Raw genomic sequence first — 20045 nt, 5'->3', positions numbered from 1 at the left:
TCGGTAAAATGTCTGGGCTCAGCGGCAGGCGTTTCTTTTCCTTCCCCGCCCCTCCCCCCTCTCCTACTTTTTTGCTCCTTTTTGCCCAATGCCCTCGCGCGCGGAAACGACTGCTACGCAGGCTACCCTCTTGGTTATAGCCCCATGTACCTGTAAACCAAAAATTACATCCGATTATACGCCCCCCGGATATAAGCTGACCAGTCAATGAAAAATATATTTTGATCAACACTACTTTAGCTCGTTTCAAAAACTTTTTTTTTTATTCGGCTTGTAAGCCTCCTCGGATATAAGCCCCTCTGTTAATAAGCCCATCAAAAATCCCTTACGAAGTTTTATAAGCCCAGGGCTTATAAGCGGCAGTTTACGATCATTAAACCACAATTTGTGTAAAAGACAGCCTTGTCAGAAATCATCACAGTCCAGCTCCTTTATAAAAGCGATATTTTAGCTCTACTTAGACCGAGACAAAATGATTCGCAACAGCGTTATAACAACATTGAAGTTCCAAAGTCCGCCTTTTCTAGTCTATTTTAATTTGTAAATTTTTTATTTCGCCAGGAGGGTTAAGAATCACCTTAACAGAAACCAAACTTCTAGGTGACGGAACGCACCTGCGCAAAGTACACCTGCTGGCAACATGCTGCAACATATGGCCCAAAAACCTTTTTTCTAACATTAAATTACTCTTGAGCACCGGAAGAAAAATAAGAAATGATTTCTCCGTGGAAGAATACTGATACAATCCGCTTTTAGCCATTTTTCTCAAAGACTCAGAAGAAACCTGAAAATATTGGCCAATTTTTCAAGTTGCAATCCATTTCCATCCTAGCCATCTGCAGCCAAAGATGATCAATACTAGTTTCTGTGTACTACCAGAGTTAATGAAACAAAACTGGACGATTATTTTAATGTTACTAGCGATACAAATATATTTTTTGGCTATTTAAAAGCGACCCTAAATATAGGTGACACTGTCCTTTTAACAGCCATTCAAAACTAATTCATAATTCATAAGTCCATTCACCTATCATATGGTCGATAAAACATCACGTGCAGCTGTTTTAAATCCCGATAAAACCTCCTCATTATTAGTATGCGGTGTTTTTTCTCGTACGCTAATTTCCAACGTCCACAAAAGTATAATTGTTATGAACTCTCTTGACACATGCTTTTTCAGCAACGTTTTTGAAGCCGTTCAAAAAAACTCGCAGAACGAGTTTTATCGGGTCTAAAACCACTCGGCTGTGCCTCGTGGTGTTTAAAAAATTCCGCAAAAACACTGCTGCCCGTGTTTTAAATATTACTCGATTGCCATCAATTGATTTTGCAATCATCGATTAGTGAGTCCCTGATAACTGGAAACAGATTTTACCTCAATAATTGTGCATTATCATACTCAAATGTATGTATCAACTCTTTCGATAAATATTCCCGGAACATGGACAAATCATCTCCTGCTCCAATCTTTCGCTCGTACTTATCACCATTTGTCCAGATTTCCATTGCTTTAAAAACAATCCTGATGTTTATTCGCTGATAGATCTGTAAAGAAACAATGAAGCAAGAAATGATTATATAATAACCATAATTATGATGATGATGGTGATGATGATGATGACGACGAAAAGGGTATAACTGAGATTTATGCGTATTAGATGTGCGTAATCCGAGTGTTTAGATTTTCACGTGCATAGGAAAAAATTAGTGATTGCTAAATGTGATTCTTCAAAGGAAATTTAACTGAATTAACGACCACATTCATGACGGTTTAAGAGCTTCAGATTCATGGCGAGCATGAGCGAGTAAGGACGTACGCGAATTTAGCTTCCGCGCGCTTATGTCGAACTTTGCGGTGTATTTTTTTCATGGCTCAAGTCTTCCAGCGTAAAAGTAAAGCAAGCGGAACAGTTCAGAAAATGATATTTGCTACCCAAAACGGCAAAAAGCGTTGTAGTAGTCCACGTTCAGATAAGGTTACTATATTTGTAGTATCCTTCTACGAACGCCAAGCTCTGCTAGCGCTGGATATGACGGAAACAATTGCATGGCTGAAATTAATTGGTAAAAAGCAGACTAGCCAGAACTTACATGTACATAGACTGTCTTATGGAGGATACAATGTGATCACAAGATGCAATGTAGCGGAATTGAATATAGAATATGGTACAGGAAATTATGGAGAACGTCCAGTCTGATTGCAGATTAAGGTCGACCTGATTGATTGATTGATTGATTGATTGATTGAATGAGTTATTGGTTAGTTGGTTGATTGATTGATTGATTGAATATCAAATGCAGAACGCAATTTCCTTCCTATGCTCAGCCATCGGCCTTAATCCTTTTATAGTTGGCTATTCCGTTCAACGACCTTGAACAAGTGAGTCAAATGCAAATGGCGAGTCAAAGTAAACGAAATTTATTATTCAACTTGATTTTTTCTTAGAAAACACGAATGAGTGCTTACGGGGATAAACCAGGTTTTGTACCGCACGAAGAACTGCCCGTCGAAGATTGTCAGATACCCCGAACAAACCGAAGAAGTCCGAAAATTTCGAGCATTAACTTAGGTTAACGTGACTCGACTTACTTAACTTAAACTAACAAAATTCTTCTTGCCGAACCACAACATAGCTTAAGCACTACTAGTACTCAAGCAAGTGTTCTTGAGCATGCGTCGTGAGGGTAAGTCATAAGTCATATTGGGATCTGGCAATACTTAAGCGCCGGGAAAACCAGTTGGCTAGATTAGTCAATTCGTGCTCTCAGGGTTATTTTTGTTCTAGTGCTGTCATCGCTCAAGTACATTTAAGCACCAGAGGCAGAATTTTAGTTACTAGCATGAAAGGTTTTAGGTCATTTAGAATGGTTTCCAATTGAGTGTCGTAAAACCAAAACCAAAGTTATTACTCAACGAGCTAATCAGAATTCGAAGGAAATACATGTAGCTGGCGCCAAGCGCGGAAAAACGGGTGCGGCCAAAACCCATTTGATCTTGGTTTGGATTCTCTTTGGCTGAGAAAGTGGCGCGAGTTTTGTTAACCAATCACAGAGCTAAATAATTCAAAACCAAGCAAATGCGAAATTACTTTCGACACTCAACTGAAAACCGCTTTAAAAAACAACAAAACAACTTACCGCATCAACGGCATTTACCAAAGTGATGACGCGGTCCTTTATGAAATCTGTGTCATTGTCATGTTTCAGATACTTAAAGATGAAGCAAATGAACAAACATTGAAGCAAGTGCATTAATAATTTGATGTTAGTAAAAAGGCATATTGTTGACGAACCTTTTGACTTCCCGCTAACCTGAACATTTTTAAATAATACATATTTTTTATGTCAGTTGCAACTAATTTCTGCTTTCTATTTCTGAAGTCTGTTTTTATTTCCTTTGATGTGTTTTTCGTTTCAATTATTTTTTTTATGACGGAATGGAGGAATAAATGACCGAATACTAAATGATTAACCATTTAATTAGTAGATAGCAAAATCCCTCCCAAAATTTTCTACCCAAAAATATCCTACGTATCTCCCCGTGACGTTTAATCCCCCGGGGGGGGGGGGGGGGGGCACTCCCTAATATAACTTTTTGTGTGAAGACCCTGAAGACCTATACTTTACTGTGTTTAAATTTTTCTTTAACTAACCATTCTCTGATCTACGACAATCGCAAGCTCATTGTATCGTGTTTCATTTGTCGTCAGATACGGTATGTAGAAGTCATCTATACCTGCTATGGTATGTCGAGCCTAAAACAAAGGAATAAAACACACAAGGAGTCATACTAACAACAACAACAACAATCATACTTTAATTTGCCACAAATATAAAGTACATTAAAAAAAAGCTTACTTTAAAAGGACGGTGCCTCCTAATACAGAAGTATTCTTGCATAGTTTATGACTTTGCGAGAAATTTAAAGTAGATCTTAGTACGGTCTACTGGAATCCAGAAAGGAAATTGGGGATAATGGGGTATTTTTTCAGAGATAATTAAGCAACAATTATTCTAAAATGCAGTAAAATGTAAAGTAATGTATGGCGTTTTTTGCCAAATTGAAGCTTTATTATCTCTGAAAAATGCATGGTTATCCCTAATTTTCCTTTTGGATACCAAGAGCACTTACTAAGTTCTGCTTTCTCCGCATAGTTTTAAACCGCACAAAAATATCCCTGTATTAGCAAGCACCACCGACAGCAAACCCGAGTATCACGAGATGCGCAGAACGCATGCGCAGTAACAAAAAAAGGCCCCGTTACTTATTAAGGCAATAAAAAAAAACTATGGAACAAAATGTCAACAATAAATTATTATTAGTAGGAAATAAGAGGATGTTTTCATTTTTCATTTCATCTAACACAAAATTAGAGCCTGACTAGGGATGTTAGTTTATTTAGCTAAAACTTGATTACGAAAGTAATCGCAATATACCTTTGTTTATAGCTAATAAATTCGAAGACTACTAAAGTTAACTCAAATGAATAGGCCTTTTTTGAGATATTAATATTCATCTTAACCACCAAGCTTAGAGGACACAAAAAAAGGAAATTTAACAAACATTATACACTTAATGTATGGTTATATTTTCCCAAGAGTCCTGATGTTTCGTTTCGGGAAACATCAGGACTCGAGGGAAAACAAAACTAACTAGTTTCCCAAGGGACCATACATTAAGTACTTTGTTATATATTCAGACTTTGTCTTCAACAATCACAACAAAACAAACAAACAAAAAACCGAGAGTGCAACAACTGCGGAATTGTATCCCGGTCGGGATACATTTGTATTTGATCAGGGGCACGTGACCAAGAATCAACCAATCACAGTGTTCGTTTTGTTGAGTGAAAGTCTAGGTATATGACAAGTATGTTTATTTATTTCTATGTAGGAGTTTAATGTTCCAGGAATAATTACCAAGCGACTAAGAACAAAGCAAAACAAAACAAAAGTAGCAATAAACAAACAACAACAACAACAAAAAACAATGATCATCATTGATCAAAACAGCGACAACCTTTGTCACGATTGAACCTTGTTATTTTTATACCTTTGCAAAAACGTTTTCCCTTGGGAAATAGTAAATGACTCATTTCTCTTGCATAATCGGTTGTTTGTCCATTTCACTGTCTCTTGCGTTTAGATTTCCGAGAACTTTATCTGCTTTTTGGTTCACGAGAAGACGAAAATCCACTATGTCACAGGCACCAAAAGGTAGGAAATTCATTTGATTTTGTCTTAAAGTGAAATAATTACTGAAGAGCTTTGGTCTTACAAGACTTCAACGAATTCGTCGCTTACATTGGCGATGTGTGTTGATACAGTAACTTTTTACCCTACCGAGTCATCTTTATGACAATATATACTGAGTTGACGGACAAACTTAAGGGCAGCTTAATTACTTATATTAACACAACAGTTTAATCGCTGCAATGGAGCAAGCCTTACATTAATTATGTTTATATTTTCTGACTTAAACTCTATTCACGTCCGCTGTTTGTGAAAAAGTATCAACATGGCAGGCATGTAAGGGCTGTGCAGAAAATCTTTTCCTTTTCGCATACAATTTGGAAATTCGATCACGTTAGCATATAAAGTGCATATGAAGGAAAAATTACTTTTGCCCAATTATAAAATAAAATGAACGAAATGTAAGATTCCAAAGTTTGAGTTGTATAGGGTGAAAATTGACGATTTTACAGCCTTGAAAGTTACACTACTTTAACCCAAAAAATGGTCTCTAGAGTCTGAGTTTCGTTTAAATGCGAATTTTCTCCTGATGACTTAATGTTGGGCTCAATAGTGAATTGTTTACACTCACTGATTTCTTATTACGAAAGAAACTGATGCATTCTAACTCTCTTCTTTTTCCCACTGTTTTAATACAATATCTCTCTCATCCACCTTCTCTTTCCCACTATCCGCCATATTGTACCCAACATTATGTCAGCGGATGTTATGACGTGGTGTTTTGACCGCGCGATTTGAACAATTTTTCGGGTTAAAATATTCCAAATTTAGGCGCTTCTAAAATCGTCAAATTCCACCCCAGATATCGCAAACTTTGAAATCTTACACTTCAAACGTTATATTTTACAACTGCCTAAAACGATTTTGCTTCATATATACACTTTAAGACTATTAGGCAATTCTAGATAAAAAAAAAAAGTACCTTGGAAAATGGCCCAGGGCTATCTTCTCTTTTGAGACGATGAGAATCTACAAGTGCCTCTCTGGATGCACCTAATGAAATCAGAATCAGTAATAAACTGTTTAAACAATTAGCACTGATTTGTCGATTGTTTATAAGGGAACTGCAGGAACTGGTCATAACAAGTTTGTTTGAAGAGGAACCACCTTGTCTGAGGTAGGGGGGTTATTGAAGACACCACCTGACTCATGAGCATTACCGACAAAATGTTATTGGCTTTAAATTGTGGGTTGATACAAAAATATTCAGCTAGCAAGAGTCAGCTTTGCCAGATAAACGTCAATCTTGAATCTCACTGTCACTTTTTCCTACTGGATTAAGGGGTGGCTGAGCAATAAAGACACCATCTTTTGAGGTTGAGGAAGGCGGTGCAGGAAGAGACCACCATCTACTTTATAGTATGGTGGGTCCTGTTCGGTATAGTATATTTGTCCCCTTCTCTAGAGAGCAGTTATATTATGGAAAATTTGAAAGCATGGCCGCCATTTTTGGCAACATCAATAGGCAGCAACAACAAATTAAAAACTACTGTCAGATAACAAAACACGAAAAAATGCTTTGAATGATATATTATCATAGGACATTTGGGTGTTCTGGCAAAAAGCTAGCCCTAAAAACGTACAAAGTTGTGGCTTACGTGAGTTAAAGTCTTGTGGTTTGTATGAAAAAATTCACGATCATTTTATCTACATTAGTCTTAAAAAGCCAAACAGTCAGTTTAATTTGCATGTTTGTATTCTGTGTGCAAACAACAACAATAATAATAATAATAATAATAATAATAATAATAATAATAATAATAATAATAATAATAATCGAATATTTATACAGGATAACCCTTTAGTATAGAATACTGTTATCAACGGGGTCCTGTTGACTAAGAATTAAAAACTTACAAATACGAATAATTAAAATAAGTAAAAGCAAAACATGCACTAATTTAGAACTACAGTAAAAATTAACAGATAAAAATCGTCCAAAGCTTTCCTAAATAAAAATCTAGAATTAATGTTTCTCAGACATAAAGGCAAAGAATTAAATATCGAGGCACCTAAAAAATAAAAACTACGGCGTGCAAAATCCAGTTTGACCTTGGGCAGTCACTCGTGGGCAACAAAAACAAAGAATCAACGGTCGTTATATGTCTATTATCCCTTATAATGGTTATGTTAAATATATATGAAGGCCCAGTAATGCAAAACAGTTTACACTGCTGGTAAGAGCACCTTAAAATTAGTAAACTGACCAAGTTTTAGAATCTTGTCTTTTAAAATAGCGAAGATACAGAGACCGTTGGCCTTTTCGCTAAATAAATTTGAAACTGAGTGCTCTTTCCGACAGTATCAATGCTGGTCTTCACTTATATTGCCATGATAAAGGTCTATTAGTTTACCACAATGCTTGTGAATATCACTGTCTTCTTCTCTGGGTAGAAAAATTTTATGAGCCCCATTCTCCTACAAATTGAGAAAGAAAAGAAAATCCATTTTTACACTGTAAAAAAGCTACCGCAAGTTGAACTAAACGTCAGCAGTTTGACGGAAATTCAGCCATGATATAAGCTGAGGTCCAAATTACACCCTTTTATGAACTTTTCCTCATTGAATTTAGCAATGTAGATTTATGATTTACCAATGTAGATTTACTTAAAATTTTTACGCTTATGTTATAGATCCTAATAAATCTTAAGATCGGGTCCAACAAACCAGTTTTCCCCAAATCAGACTCCCAAGCTTCTTGGCGTGTTTTAGTATCTTGTATTCTGTTAATGCCAAGACGTCTGGATATGGCAGAAGGCATGTTAAAAGTTTAAGAAAAACGACAGCAGTGTTGACTTTAAAAGACATGTTTCGACAGCTCTTCTATCATTTTCAGTTATAAATCGTAAATAGGTTCCAGTTAAAGTTAAAGTTACAGTTTCTTACTCATTAGCATTTCTATGTACTTATTGTAAATTAACTTAATATTATGTATTTATTTACGATATCTGAAGATGACAGAACAGCCGTCGAAACATGTCTTTAAAAATCAAAACTTCTCGTTTTTCTTAAACTTTTACTCGGTCAGTACTGAATATTTATATTATTTTGCACAACCTACTTCATTTTCTGTCTCAGGTACAATGTGAAAAGTGTCTTGTCCATCATCGATTAGTCCTCTGTTATAACGAAGAAATGAAAAAGGTAGGAGGATAAAAAATTTAGAACACGAAAACCGACAAAACTCATTATGCATACTTCTTATTTTTGGTTTCATAAAATGTTTTCTCTTGAGGAATCTAATCCTCTCCGATCCCCATAATCTGAATGTTTGGAACACGCTAAACGAACTTTCACAGAAACTGTACTACTGTATACAATAACTGTCAACGTTCTTGGGCGCTGACTGGCTCGAAGCTACATAAGAGTACGGATACTAAAAACGAGGTCAGTAAAAGCCAATTCCGCTGGTATTTTTTCATGTTGTTGCAAAAAAAACAGACCAACGGCAGTTGTCTATGGTCTATGCTCTAATAGACCAAAGAACGACGCCATGAAATGTTCAAAACTATGAATAAGTTCAAAGCAAGTCCAAAGTGGCCTAATTGTTTTCTGCATGGTTATAAATGTTAACACTTTTTTTATAATCTGATGTACAATGCGCTAAACACAACACCACTACACCTCCACAAATGGAAGAGGTTACTGTTAATTATCTTCTGAGAAAAGAAGAAAAATTTACCTGAGTCCTTTGCAAGTGTTAAGAACCACAGTAGAATCCTTTACACCTCGGATGGTTCCTTGATAATGACAGTCATCGGTCACGCCCTTCATGGGTTTACGAATGAAACACGGAAAGATATTTAGTCATTTAAAGGTAAAACAATGAGTCTGAATGTATTAGTTATTTAATTAATAGACGCTGCTCTTAGAGTTTCATCACTTTTAATTTTTTTTATGATACAGATCATATAACAATCGAGGAGGACACGTTGCTGTCAGGCAGGTTTATGTTATGAAGAGTTCAGGAAGAGATGAGTGGTTGGTTCTAAAGCGATATATGTGCAAGTGAAGGAAAGTTATCGAGTGTTCAAACAAAAACCTTCCGCTTTACGAGAAGGAATGCTGATATATAAAGGCTTCTACGTGATGATTACTTATAAAGAGAAGCTTCTGGCCAGGAAATGACACCGGAAATTTTATGAATGGAGAGACCAGGAATAACTGTCTTATTACAGCCAACGATAGGACAAAACACGAATATGAAAGATAGAAGAAAAAGAAGAAAAGGACTAACAACGATGAGAACGTGGAACCGCAAAACATCCTTCGTGTCGCGAGTACATTATAATTAGTTTATATGTTTCATGTGTTAAGTAATGTTTAAAAAAGGAGCATAAGTATTTTATCGGATTTTTAAAAACCACGAGTCGCAGCCGAGTGGTTTTAGACGCGATAAAATACGTGCTGCGTGTTTTTTGAACGGCTTCAAAAAAATTCCTGGAAAAGGGTGTGTCAATAGAGTTCATAACAATTATCGTTTTGTAAACGTTGGAAATTAGCATACGAGAAAAACACTGTATGCTAATGAGGAGTGTTTTTTCAGCTGATAAGACACCGCATACTAATAAGGAAGAGGTTTATCGATATAAAGTCACTGCACGTGATGTATTATCGACTTTATGAAAGGTCAATGGGCTTATGAATAATTAATAAGGTTTTGAATACATGTATTAGCTACCTGATGCATAATTTCCGATCCATCGTTAGCAAACGTACGCATGGCAAAGGATGGAGAAATGAGCTCTCTGCAAAGAAAAAAGAATCGATCACGAGCCTAGTGCTTAAGACTCGCCAAATAAAACATCTACAAAGTCCCAAATTCGAACTGGCATCGATCACGAGTTCTGCTATTTAAATACGGACCCACGCTATAAAAGTATCCTTGGCCTGGACTAGGCGCCAGTCATTTCATTATGGACACTATAGCTGTCAATTTTTCCAAAGTCTGTCCTGCAACATTTAGTACCAGCTGTATGTTTTGAGCAAGGAAATTTTCAGGCAATCCACCGAATAACGAGAATAATTTCTTTATTTGTTTCTCCGTTTACATAATATTATATAAAATAATCTTGGCGATAACATATTGCATTGAGAGCTTAGAGTTCTCTAAAAGAAATTAATCGAATTAAAATGTTTGTTAGTTGATTGAATGAGTGGAAGAATGCGGGAAGAATGATATGTTCACGTACTTATTTTTCTTGATATCCAGGGTCCAGTCTTTGTCGAGAGCTTTCAACCGATAGGACGCCTCATCCAAGTGGCCGCCCTAAAACAACGGAGCAAAACGTGAGTCCTGTAAGGTAAATTGTCTTTAAGCTCTACGCTTTCTTTCCCCTCCACCCCTCTTCCCACCCCCCTTAGTCTCCCCCACTCCCACTGTGGAAATACATGACACAGTGCAACACCCTTGATGCTTTGAACTGGAGTTATTTTGCCATCCATTGATACCGTATTGCTCTAGAAGTGAACAATATTCCAAAACATCGATGTGGTATTTTTTTTACCGAATTCCATGACGCGTGTTTTCTCCGGCCGGACAGGCTTGTCAAGTCTCAAATGGTAACCTTGATGTTACTGGGAAATACTTATTTGGGAATCGATTTTCTTGGCTCTCAGTAAAGTCGAACTTCTTCTAAATGCAAATCCTTCACAATGACAGTCACTTAAGGTAATAAGCAATTGTAAAACTTGAGTGCAATGCGAGAGGGATGGCGGACGAGAAGCGACGGACGAATTGGGCAAAGAGCAAGAGGCGAGGGGCGAACAGTGGGGGATGGGGAAAGGGGCGCCGGGCTACAATGACGCATTCAGTAAAAATATTGGATTGGATTGGGGAGCATAGATGGATAACTTTCCTCGTTATAAATTCACCAGTATCGAATAAAAATTTATGAAAACTATTCTAAATATACTGTCTATAAACTTTTACTCTAAGATTTACAAACTACCTTAAAAAGAAAAAAATACTGCTTTACATGGATGTCTTGTTTCAAGGAATATAATTAGTCGCTAGAGGCTGCACGAGTATAGCTGATGACAAAAGTCATTTAGTGATTCTGCCTGCCGCAAATAGAAGTTATTCCAGAGTACCACACCACTATAGCTAAAGCTGCTTTTTGACGATAATAATAATAATAATAATAATAATAATAATAATAATAATAATAATTATTATTATAATAATAATAATAATAATAATAATAATAATAATAATAATAATTATAATAATAATAATAATAATAATAATAATAATAATAATTTTTTTTTAATCGAAATGAATTTTAAATATTGAATTGTAAATAGGTTTTAATAGCTCTTTTTTCTACTTTTAACTTGTAAATATCAATTTTGCTTGGAATATTATAATAAAGAAAGATTTTATTTTTAATTATAATAATAATAATAATAATAATAATAATAATAATAATAATAATAATAAAAATAATAATAAAAATTTATATAGCGCGACTTTCCATAAAATGATCAAGACTAGTGCACTGCACATCATAGGAAATAAGACTAATCCTAAAACACATGCAAAAATTTACAATGGCTTTAACAAAACATGTTAAAATAAATAAAAGATAAAATCAATAAAATTCAATAGAAACCAACCTAACTTCAGTAAAAAGCTAACTGAACGAGAGTTAGAAGTGGCAGTTCTGTTCTTCTGGTAACCGATCCAGACTCAGTGCTGTTTTTGATTGCAATAGAGGAACGCGGCGCCCTAGCGACAACACGGGAGCGAAAATTATATTCTCCAACTCAATGATAATTTAGGAAGAGAAAACAAAAGAAATCAATACCGTGAAGGGGGTTTGGTAAAGTGATCTTAATTATCAAAAATTTGGGGAACTTTTGTGCGCTTTTTATGTCTCCAATAATTATTAATGGTTTAAGAAGCTATATCAAAAATCTGAAAGAGTGTTTCATCCGATTATCATACACCTCGAATTTGGTTTAAAAATAACTAGGCAACTGAAAGGCGTCCACTCGACGTCCCTGCTTCCCGCCCTTATCTGCTTTCTCGCTAAATGTTAAAACTACCTTCATTCAAATAATCGTGACGCTTTTAAGAAACTCGGAAAATATTTCACGGTATGAAAAACTGCATAATACCATAAGTATTCCTTGAATAGTCACTACGCTGAATTTTTAAAATTTCGCGAATAATCTGCTTAAAATTCGATGAAATGTAAAATTCAAATTATTGCGGGCGGAAAGTGTGTGTCCACCTGTCGTGCAGAATAGAGAATTTCTGATTTTTAGATTTTCTCAATTAGTAAATCTCTCTATGATATGCTTTATGTTTGTGCAAAATTTGGCATTGTATGCCAAAAAATTATTGGCTCGAAAAATGGAATATTTTCTTCTTCGACCCATTTCTGCGTGTGACAAGCAAGCTATCCGAATGTTGCGAACACAATTCTTAAAGCCCACGTTTTCTTTCACCTTTTGGCAGAAATATTTGCTTTACAAAATTAACTGCAAACTGACCTTTCCCGAGGTTGAGAGATCTCGTTTTGCTCGCCTTCCATCAATCCTCTCCGGGTAAGTTATGTGATAATTATTTTCCGAATGTCCTTCTGTGAATTGAAAACAAACTTTAGAGCTAATTTAAACTAAGTTTAACTAAACTTATTTCGTCCAGTGAAATAAATATAAATCAAAACCAAAATGTAAAGCAGAGAAATTAGCCAGCAAGCATGTTAGAGAGAGACAATTAAGGAGTAGTTTTCACAGTTATTAAGGACACTATAAAAGAATATGAGGGCATATTAAAGACACATACTCTCACTTTTCACTTATAAACTGACGTCCATATGGTACTATATAGAACTGAATTTGTTCAAACAGGAAGGTAACTTATCTTTTCTGTTGTCCAAGCACTAACGCCTAGTACGGTACATGCTGCATTAATAACTTAATTATTTGTCTAGTTTTTTTATGTTTCAATGTTTTGTCTTGTGCTGTGTCAGGACTCCATTTAAACTAGCTCTGCTAAATTGGATGCCCCTGGATAAATATTGAATTAAATAAATAAAAACGAGTAGTGATATTGTTATGGGAAATTCGATGCTGATCACCATTGGGGATCACAGACGTTATGACAAGGTTTAGTACAAGCCGACATTAAACTGTAGCTTACCAACGACTTTCGTAGTATGCTCGTTTCAAAGGCGAACACACAACTCACATTACACAAGAAATGGCTTCCTACCGAGACCCGAGCTTGAGCTTCAATAAGTTATCTTTTTACATCGTGTCTAATTTTAACCTCTTTGAAATACTCGGTCCAAAGATTTAAACTAATGACGTAGTTAAAGTTTGGCATCCCACTCACTTAGATGAACATATTAAAGTGGAAAGTGGGAAACTGGTTTGTTTTATCAAGGTTCTGTTCCATACATTTAAAAATGGTTGGAGAATATCATTATACTTCCCGAGGACTTCGTTATATAGAGGTTCGTTAAAGCGAGGACCCACTGTATAACCTCAAGTAGACTGACCTACCTACAACTGCGAGGAAGACACAGTTTGCAAACAGTGCAGACGCACAAGCGATCAACATTGCCGTCATGGCTGCCGCTACTAGCTGTGATCTGCTTTGCGTTTAAGTCTTCTACTATTTTAAACAATGAAAAGACATAATTTGTGAAATAATTTCCGAAAGAGAAGTGTAACCCTGGTTGCATGCAAACACAAAGCCATATTGCCTCCATTTGTCATTTTCGAATTTTTAACATGTTTTGATCGAAACATGGCCAATCACAATGATAAAAGTAAAGTAATTGCAAACTACATGCCTCTCAAATAATAACCCTAATTACGAATTGAATGTAACATTAAGAACAAGCAAGCACTATAGTTCTTATACATACAATGCCATATTGTTGAACTGAACATTCGAAAATAAGGTTGGAAAATAATGCCTATTTAGCTCTAAAATGCAATAAAAATTAACGCCTCACCAAAAATAAGAAAATATTTTGAATTACATTAATTGTTTGTTTACTAGGGACAGTTCGAAGTTTTGTGTGTTGACCCACTCTACTTCCTTGCTACTCAAATATTCAAAGCATACATAGCGGGCTGGGGGTTGAAATGTTACGAGAAAAAATATATGTTACTGTTAAGCAGAATTTAACTGAAAAACCTGATCATATGTACTGAAATAATATAAATTGGTTCCAAACCGCTCCTTGAACTGTTTGCTCAAGCATTCAATTTTTAACACAATAGGCTCTCACTTGTGTTTGCCTTCCGCTCCTTTTTATTTGCATATTTTCTCTTGTTTTGACTTTTTGTTTGATTTGAAATATTGCTGAACTCTGTTCGTTTAACTAAGATTCTGTATTTGTCATTACCTTGTTGAGACTTCGTGTTGAAAGAACCTATTGCGGGGAATTAGCTGGGTTCACTTCAACAAATGGAGAAACGTCTGCTTCACTGACTCTTCTTGAACTTTATTGGACTTGTACGAAGTCAGCTCACTTCTGCTTTACACTCAATTCTGCTACACTAGATAGCACTCATTTTTATACTGACTCGACAACCACCTGCTCAACATAAATTAAATCTTGCGCAAGCCTACTGTGATTGGCTACAAGAAACTTATTTTGTATCCATGTCTTCGATCTGTTAGCTGAGCTAAAGACAATATTTTACTAAGATATCACCATGGAGCTTGAGTTGTCCAGTAAATACAAAACAGGGAAGGCAATATAAAAATTACAAAGTCCAAGCTTATACAGTAAGGTCTCACAACGATAATCTGAAAAACACTAAAAGTTGTTGTTTAAAAATTGTACAAGTAGTAGATTCGTTTAAGGTGTTAGCCTTCTTCATCGAAAATGATTGGTTAAACGTTTCTATAAATTAAATGAGTACGTGGTAAACAAAACGTAGAGCTCAAATTAAATATTCAGTACGTGGTTGATAGCAGGATTACTTTAGGATTAAAGTATTTACTTTCAAAAACACCTTAAAATTACAGATATTGTTACTTAGATATCTTCATCTTTAAAATTAACGTCAACTACCATGAATTCGGTAAAAGAACGCTAGAAACTCTACTAAAAATCATTAAAAACAAGAGCAATAGCTATTTCCTGGAAAGGACCGACGAAAGGTAAAGTTGAGCAAAAACTCATCACGGTAAGGTAAACAAGGTGTTATGATTTGTGGGAAACTTAATTAAACATATCTTGGCTATTGCAGGTGATTCTGCGGAAACGTACAGCTGCTCATACCGAATTCATGACAGGAGAACTACAAGGTATTATCTCTGGAGAGCTGCGTAACGAAGGAAATGAGTCAACTGGTCTTTTTCTGTGATATTTCCCAAACCGAAATACAATTTGTAATAAGTCCAAACACCAAATAAAATTCCTTTAACTATTTTAACCCCAAGACGTTTCTCCATTTGTTGAAGTGAACACAGCTAATTCCCCGTAATAGGCTCTTTCAACAAGCTGGTGAACAGAACCGGGTACTAGATTTCCGTACGTGGATAAGTGGCCGTGGACGAGGTTTTCCTGTACCTAACGGACCACTATGCCCACCGCGCTCCCTTCTGCGAGTGCTCGAAATTCAACAGTTGAACGTACAAATTCGCCACTTAGAGTGCCGTTTTGCCCGACTTCAACTGCGGCGAACTGCTGGACGTTAAGCTGTTCGTTTTCTTTGGTTTTCTACGTTACTTTGCAGTTTTGTTAAAGCACAGGACAATGGGACAGCGCCAGGACTAGTCAGGACCAGCAGGAAAAGCCAGGCACATTTCCATTCATTATGTACGGCGTCTTCCTAGCTAGTTTAGTTATCTCTTTAACATTTACTTTACACGTAGCCTAATCTCAGTGCATGCATAAACCTGTTTCTCCTAAAAAAATCGTCACTCTCTCTCAAACCAAACAAAAGATCGCATCAGCTTCACAGACCCACACTGATACTAGTATATGCTTACGCGTCTCCCACAGCGAATCGGTCCATACACAAACTGACAACGTGAATGAAGTCAACAACAACAAGCTTTCCAAGCAATGTTCACTGAAATGTGCAATAACTTACGAGAAGAGATGGCTAAGGAATCCATACTCAGCGAGCACACTTAACTAACATTAAAACACGCATAGACAAGAAACCTAGCTCAACTGGCATTAAACTGGACGTTTTTGATGGAAATCCTGCTGTTGATGCATTAACTTGCTTTGATTCTTTTACACGCATTGCTAACAACAATAATTGGTCCAAGGATAATCAGCTAAATTCTTTTCCACTATATTTATCATTTATCTAATCCTTCTTATGTGGGAACCGCTGACTCACGCTTGTCTATTTCGAATCATGTAGTTAACCCGGGAACTCCTAATCCACACAGTTATAGTCAACCTGATGCCAGTACCGTTTTGCATTCTACTTGTACAGTTTTTCTCAGGGTAATACATTGGCCAATTTACAGTTGCCTCAAAAGTGCGACGTTGCAACTGGAGACGATGTTATTAGTGAACATGTTGAAAACCAAACTGATGCAATTGTTGTTCAACAAGATGAAAATGTCCACTTAAATACAAATACATATGAAAATGTGCACTTTAATTCAAATCCCAATAACCAAAATAACGATGAAAATGGCCACAATTATATTTACGAAACAGAAGATGTCTAGTACTTGAGCAGACAAATTATTGAAAATGAAAATGTTGTTATACCTACCAACATTTGGCCATCAGACTAACTATTGCATTGACAAATGAAGCTACTGCGACCCAAACAAATAAGTTTATGACGGATTATTATGATGAAATCACACATACAGAGGATTCAATTAAGGATACAGATATTCCAGTTTTTGGCCATAACGTTGATACAAGCAAAATTCTGAATTATTCAAATACGCCGTCAATACACATTGCAGAAAGTACGGCCGATTTTCCAGTGGACACTCAAATTCAACATGAGGAAATACAAAATTCCAATATCGATTTATCAAGTGGACTAAATGATGACACAGAAGAATTTACTGAAAATTTCGCAAGTAACTTGAATCCTTCAGATGAAAACGCGTTTTTACAAACAAATGATGACAGTTTTCCACACAATTTACAATTTACAAATCCCAGTTTCCACACAGCTGTTAACATGTTTTTAGGCGACGAAGCTACTGATGTTCACAGCATGTCTAACCCTGATCAAGTTACACATGCCCGTGTTAGTGATAACAATTCACATCAACCAGACGATCAAGTAGTTTCGGATACTCCAATGATAGAGCGCTCAATTAATTTTAGCATCACAGAGTATTCGCCAATAGAACCACCAGCTGTGCTGGATCTTTCTGGTTTTCAAGGCCTTACCGCCAGGATGGCGATTTGTTTGGACCAACTGCTGATGCTAGACCAGCCAATGACGACAACGCTCCTCCTCAGCCTCAAACTTGGCATACACCTCCACAGTCGCCTTTACCGACTGACTCACACGTTAATGCAATGGATTTTCAGGAAGGTCTTTAAATTAGTTTTACACTGAGTTACAGCAGACCTAGTGTGTTTGCTTTCACGCAATGGAACAGAGACTCTCGTAGTTTTGTAGCTGTACTAGCCTTTTTACGCTTTTTGAATAGAATGTTGTGTATCCAATCACATGAGAACAATGAAAAATAATACAAATACATCAACTTTTTCAAAGATCAACTTTGTTTACGAGGGTGACAGTCTATTACGACTGACAAACCTGTGGCCCTCAGATTCCAGATCGAATTGGAATTTGGAAAAATCTCTTGGAGCAAGGAAGAGAACTAACAACAAAATCAACCCACATAACGTTCCAATGAGTTTTGTAACTGTTTTTCTAACTGCTGTTTCTATTCCAGTCTTTCAATGAAAGCGAGTTTTTACAACAAGATGGGAGTTTTTCCAGTTTGATCAGCTTTCGTGGCAATATAAAAGTCCGCCATGGTTCAATTATTCCTTTTGTTGTGAAACTGTTTTGAAGAGCTCTATACTACTCGTTATAAATATGCCCTGCTTCAGCTTGTAATTGTTAAGCTATTAATCTATTTAGTTCACTACATATTTCGGTTCCTTTGTAATTAGCTATATTGTATACTTCTTGTATTTATTTTGCACGCACTATAGGGTTCTGTAATGAAGAAGTTTCATCCGAAACATGTTTACTTTAAAATATGTCGTAACTTTCATTAAAAAAAAATGTTAGAGTATGAAAGTTACCAGCAATGCTACGACATCAAACCTCAAAACTGAAGCCGTTAAATGTTGGGAAGATTGATCAGAAATCTAACAACTTGGACAAGCCAAGTCGTCTTTGGCGCGCGTGGTTGAATATGACGTCACCCGCTGACAGACTTCCTGTATGTTATTGGCATGAGCTCCTAGACTTGGTATTTTTTTACAAGGCTAAGCATAACCTAGTCCACCTTAGTCCCTCCGTTGTTCCCATCGTGCGCGAAAGCGCTAGAACGACTCGAACATCTGCTACTAGATTTCCTATCTCTGTCCCCAAGAGATGTAGAACTACAACATATCAGAAATCTTTTCTTATTAGAACAACCAGAATCTGGAGCTTACTCACTGGCAGAGTGGACTTAGCTAATTCTTCTCTTACTAGTTTCAAATCTCTCCTCTATGACTACTACTCTCGTGCTGTCAGAATGAACTAATATCCGGACAACCCTCGAACGTTTAAAAACATCTGTTTGAAATGCAACTGCAAAAGATTTCTATACGTACCAATAATGTGCTGCATGTGATGTGTTTTTTTTCTTTCTTTTACATATATATTTTTTATGGGCCAGCAGTTACTGGCTACTTAGCTGTTGCGATGTCCCTGCCAACGTCTACATACTGATTGTGATTTTTTTTTGTATCATAAAGGCAAAGCCAATAGTTAAAAAAAAAAAAAAAACGATCTCAAACTTTGTCTCAAGCATCGGCTAGAAGCACGGCTCGCTCGCGCGATAATCACGATAAAGCATTGGAACGAGACCATCGATCTCCTTACTTAAACTTGTTTAAACCAGTTTACTATCAAGTCTCGTAACTTGCAGTTTTGTGCTTTTATTCAACGCAGCCTTAACTTACAGTTTCTTGTGTAAAGCCTGCGACAAACCTGGCGATTTTATACGTCGATCGCGAAGAATTTAATCGCCGGCGAAAATCGCAAGCGAGGGGCAAGGGGCCCGGGTTTTTTAAGCTTAACTAAATCATCTTTATACGTCGTGTCTAACTTTAACCTCTACGAGGTAGACTCGGTACAAGGATTTAAACTAATGACGACGTTAAAGTTTGGTATCCCACGCACTCAGATAAACATTACTGGGGAACTTCGATTTAACAAAGTGTGTTATATCGAGGTTCTGTTCCATACATTTTAAAAGGCCTGGAGAATATCGTTATACTTTCCGAGGACTTCGTTATATAGAGGTTCGTTAAAGCAAGGACCCACTGTATAACCTCAAGTAGACTGACCTACCTACAAATGCGAGGAAGACACAGTTTGCAAACAGTGCAGACGCACAAGCGATCAACATTGCCGTCATGGCTGCCGCTACTAGCTGTGATTTGCTTTTGAGTCTTCTACTCTTTTAAACAATGAAAAGACATAATTTGTGAAATAATTTCCGAAAGAGAAGTGTAACCCTGGTTGCAAACACAAAGCAATATTGTCTCCCTTTGTCATTTTCGAATTTGTAACATGTTCTGATCGAAACATGGCCAATCAGAATGATAAAAGTACAAAAAGTTGCACACTACATGCTTCTCAAATAATAA

General features: G+C 36.4%; 1 protein-coding gene across 1 annotated transcript in view; it reads right to left on the bottom strand.

The window, feature by feature from the left end:
• Positions 1–19816, bottom strand: part of LOC146462646 (uncharacterized) — a 50069-nt gene extending 30253 nt beyond the window's left edge. Inside the window, exons 1-11 of the mRNA XM_085085427.1 lie at positions 19747–19816; positions 12754–12842; positions 10446–10522; positions 9935–10001; positions 8936–9021; positions 8315–8372; positions 7565–7668; positions 7178–7196; positions 3654–3755; positions 3139–3210; positions 1376–1545 (exon numbers count right to left, since the gene is read on the bottom strand). Of these exons, the coding sequence (XP_084941553.1) occupies positions 1376–1545; positions 3139–3210; positions 3654–3755; positions 7178–7196; positions 7565–7668; positions 8315–8372; positions 8936–9021; positions 9935–10001; positions 10446–10522; positions 12754–12842; positions 19747–19813 (911 nt within the window). The 5' untranslated portion in view covers positions 19814–19816. The remainder of the gene's footprint in view (positions 1–1375; positions 1546–3138; positions 3211–3653; positions 3756–7177; positions 7197–7564; positions 7669–8314; positions 8373–8935; positions 9022–9934; positions 10002–10445; positions 10523–12753; positions 12843–19746) is intronic.
• Positions 19817–20045: the final 229 nt, after the last annotated feature.

The sequence above is a fragment of the Pavona decussata genome, unplaced genomic scaffold (genome assembly GCF_977016875.1).
Source record: "Pavona decussata unplaced genomic scaffold, jaPavDecu1.1 SCAFFOLD_186, whole genome shotgun sequence".
Taxonomy (NCBI): Eukaryota; Metazoa; Cnidaria; class Anthozoa; order Scleractinia; family Agariciidae; genus Pavona; species Pavona decussata.
Note: the sequence above shows the minus strand (reverse complement) of the source record. Positions and strands in the feature narration are given on the sequence as shown.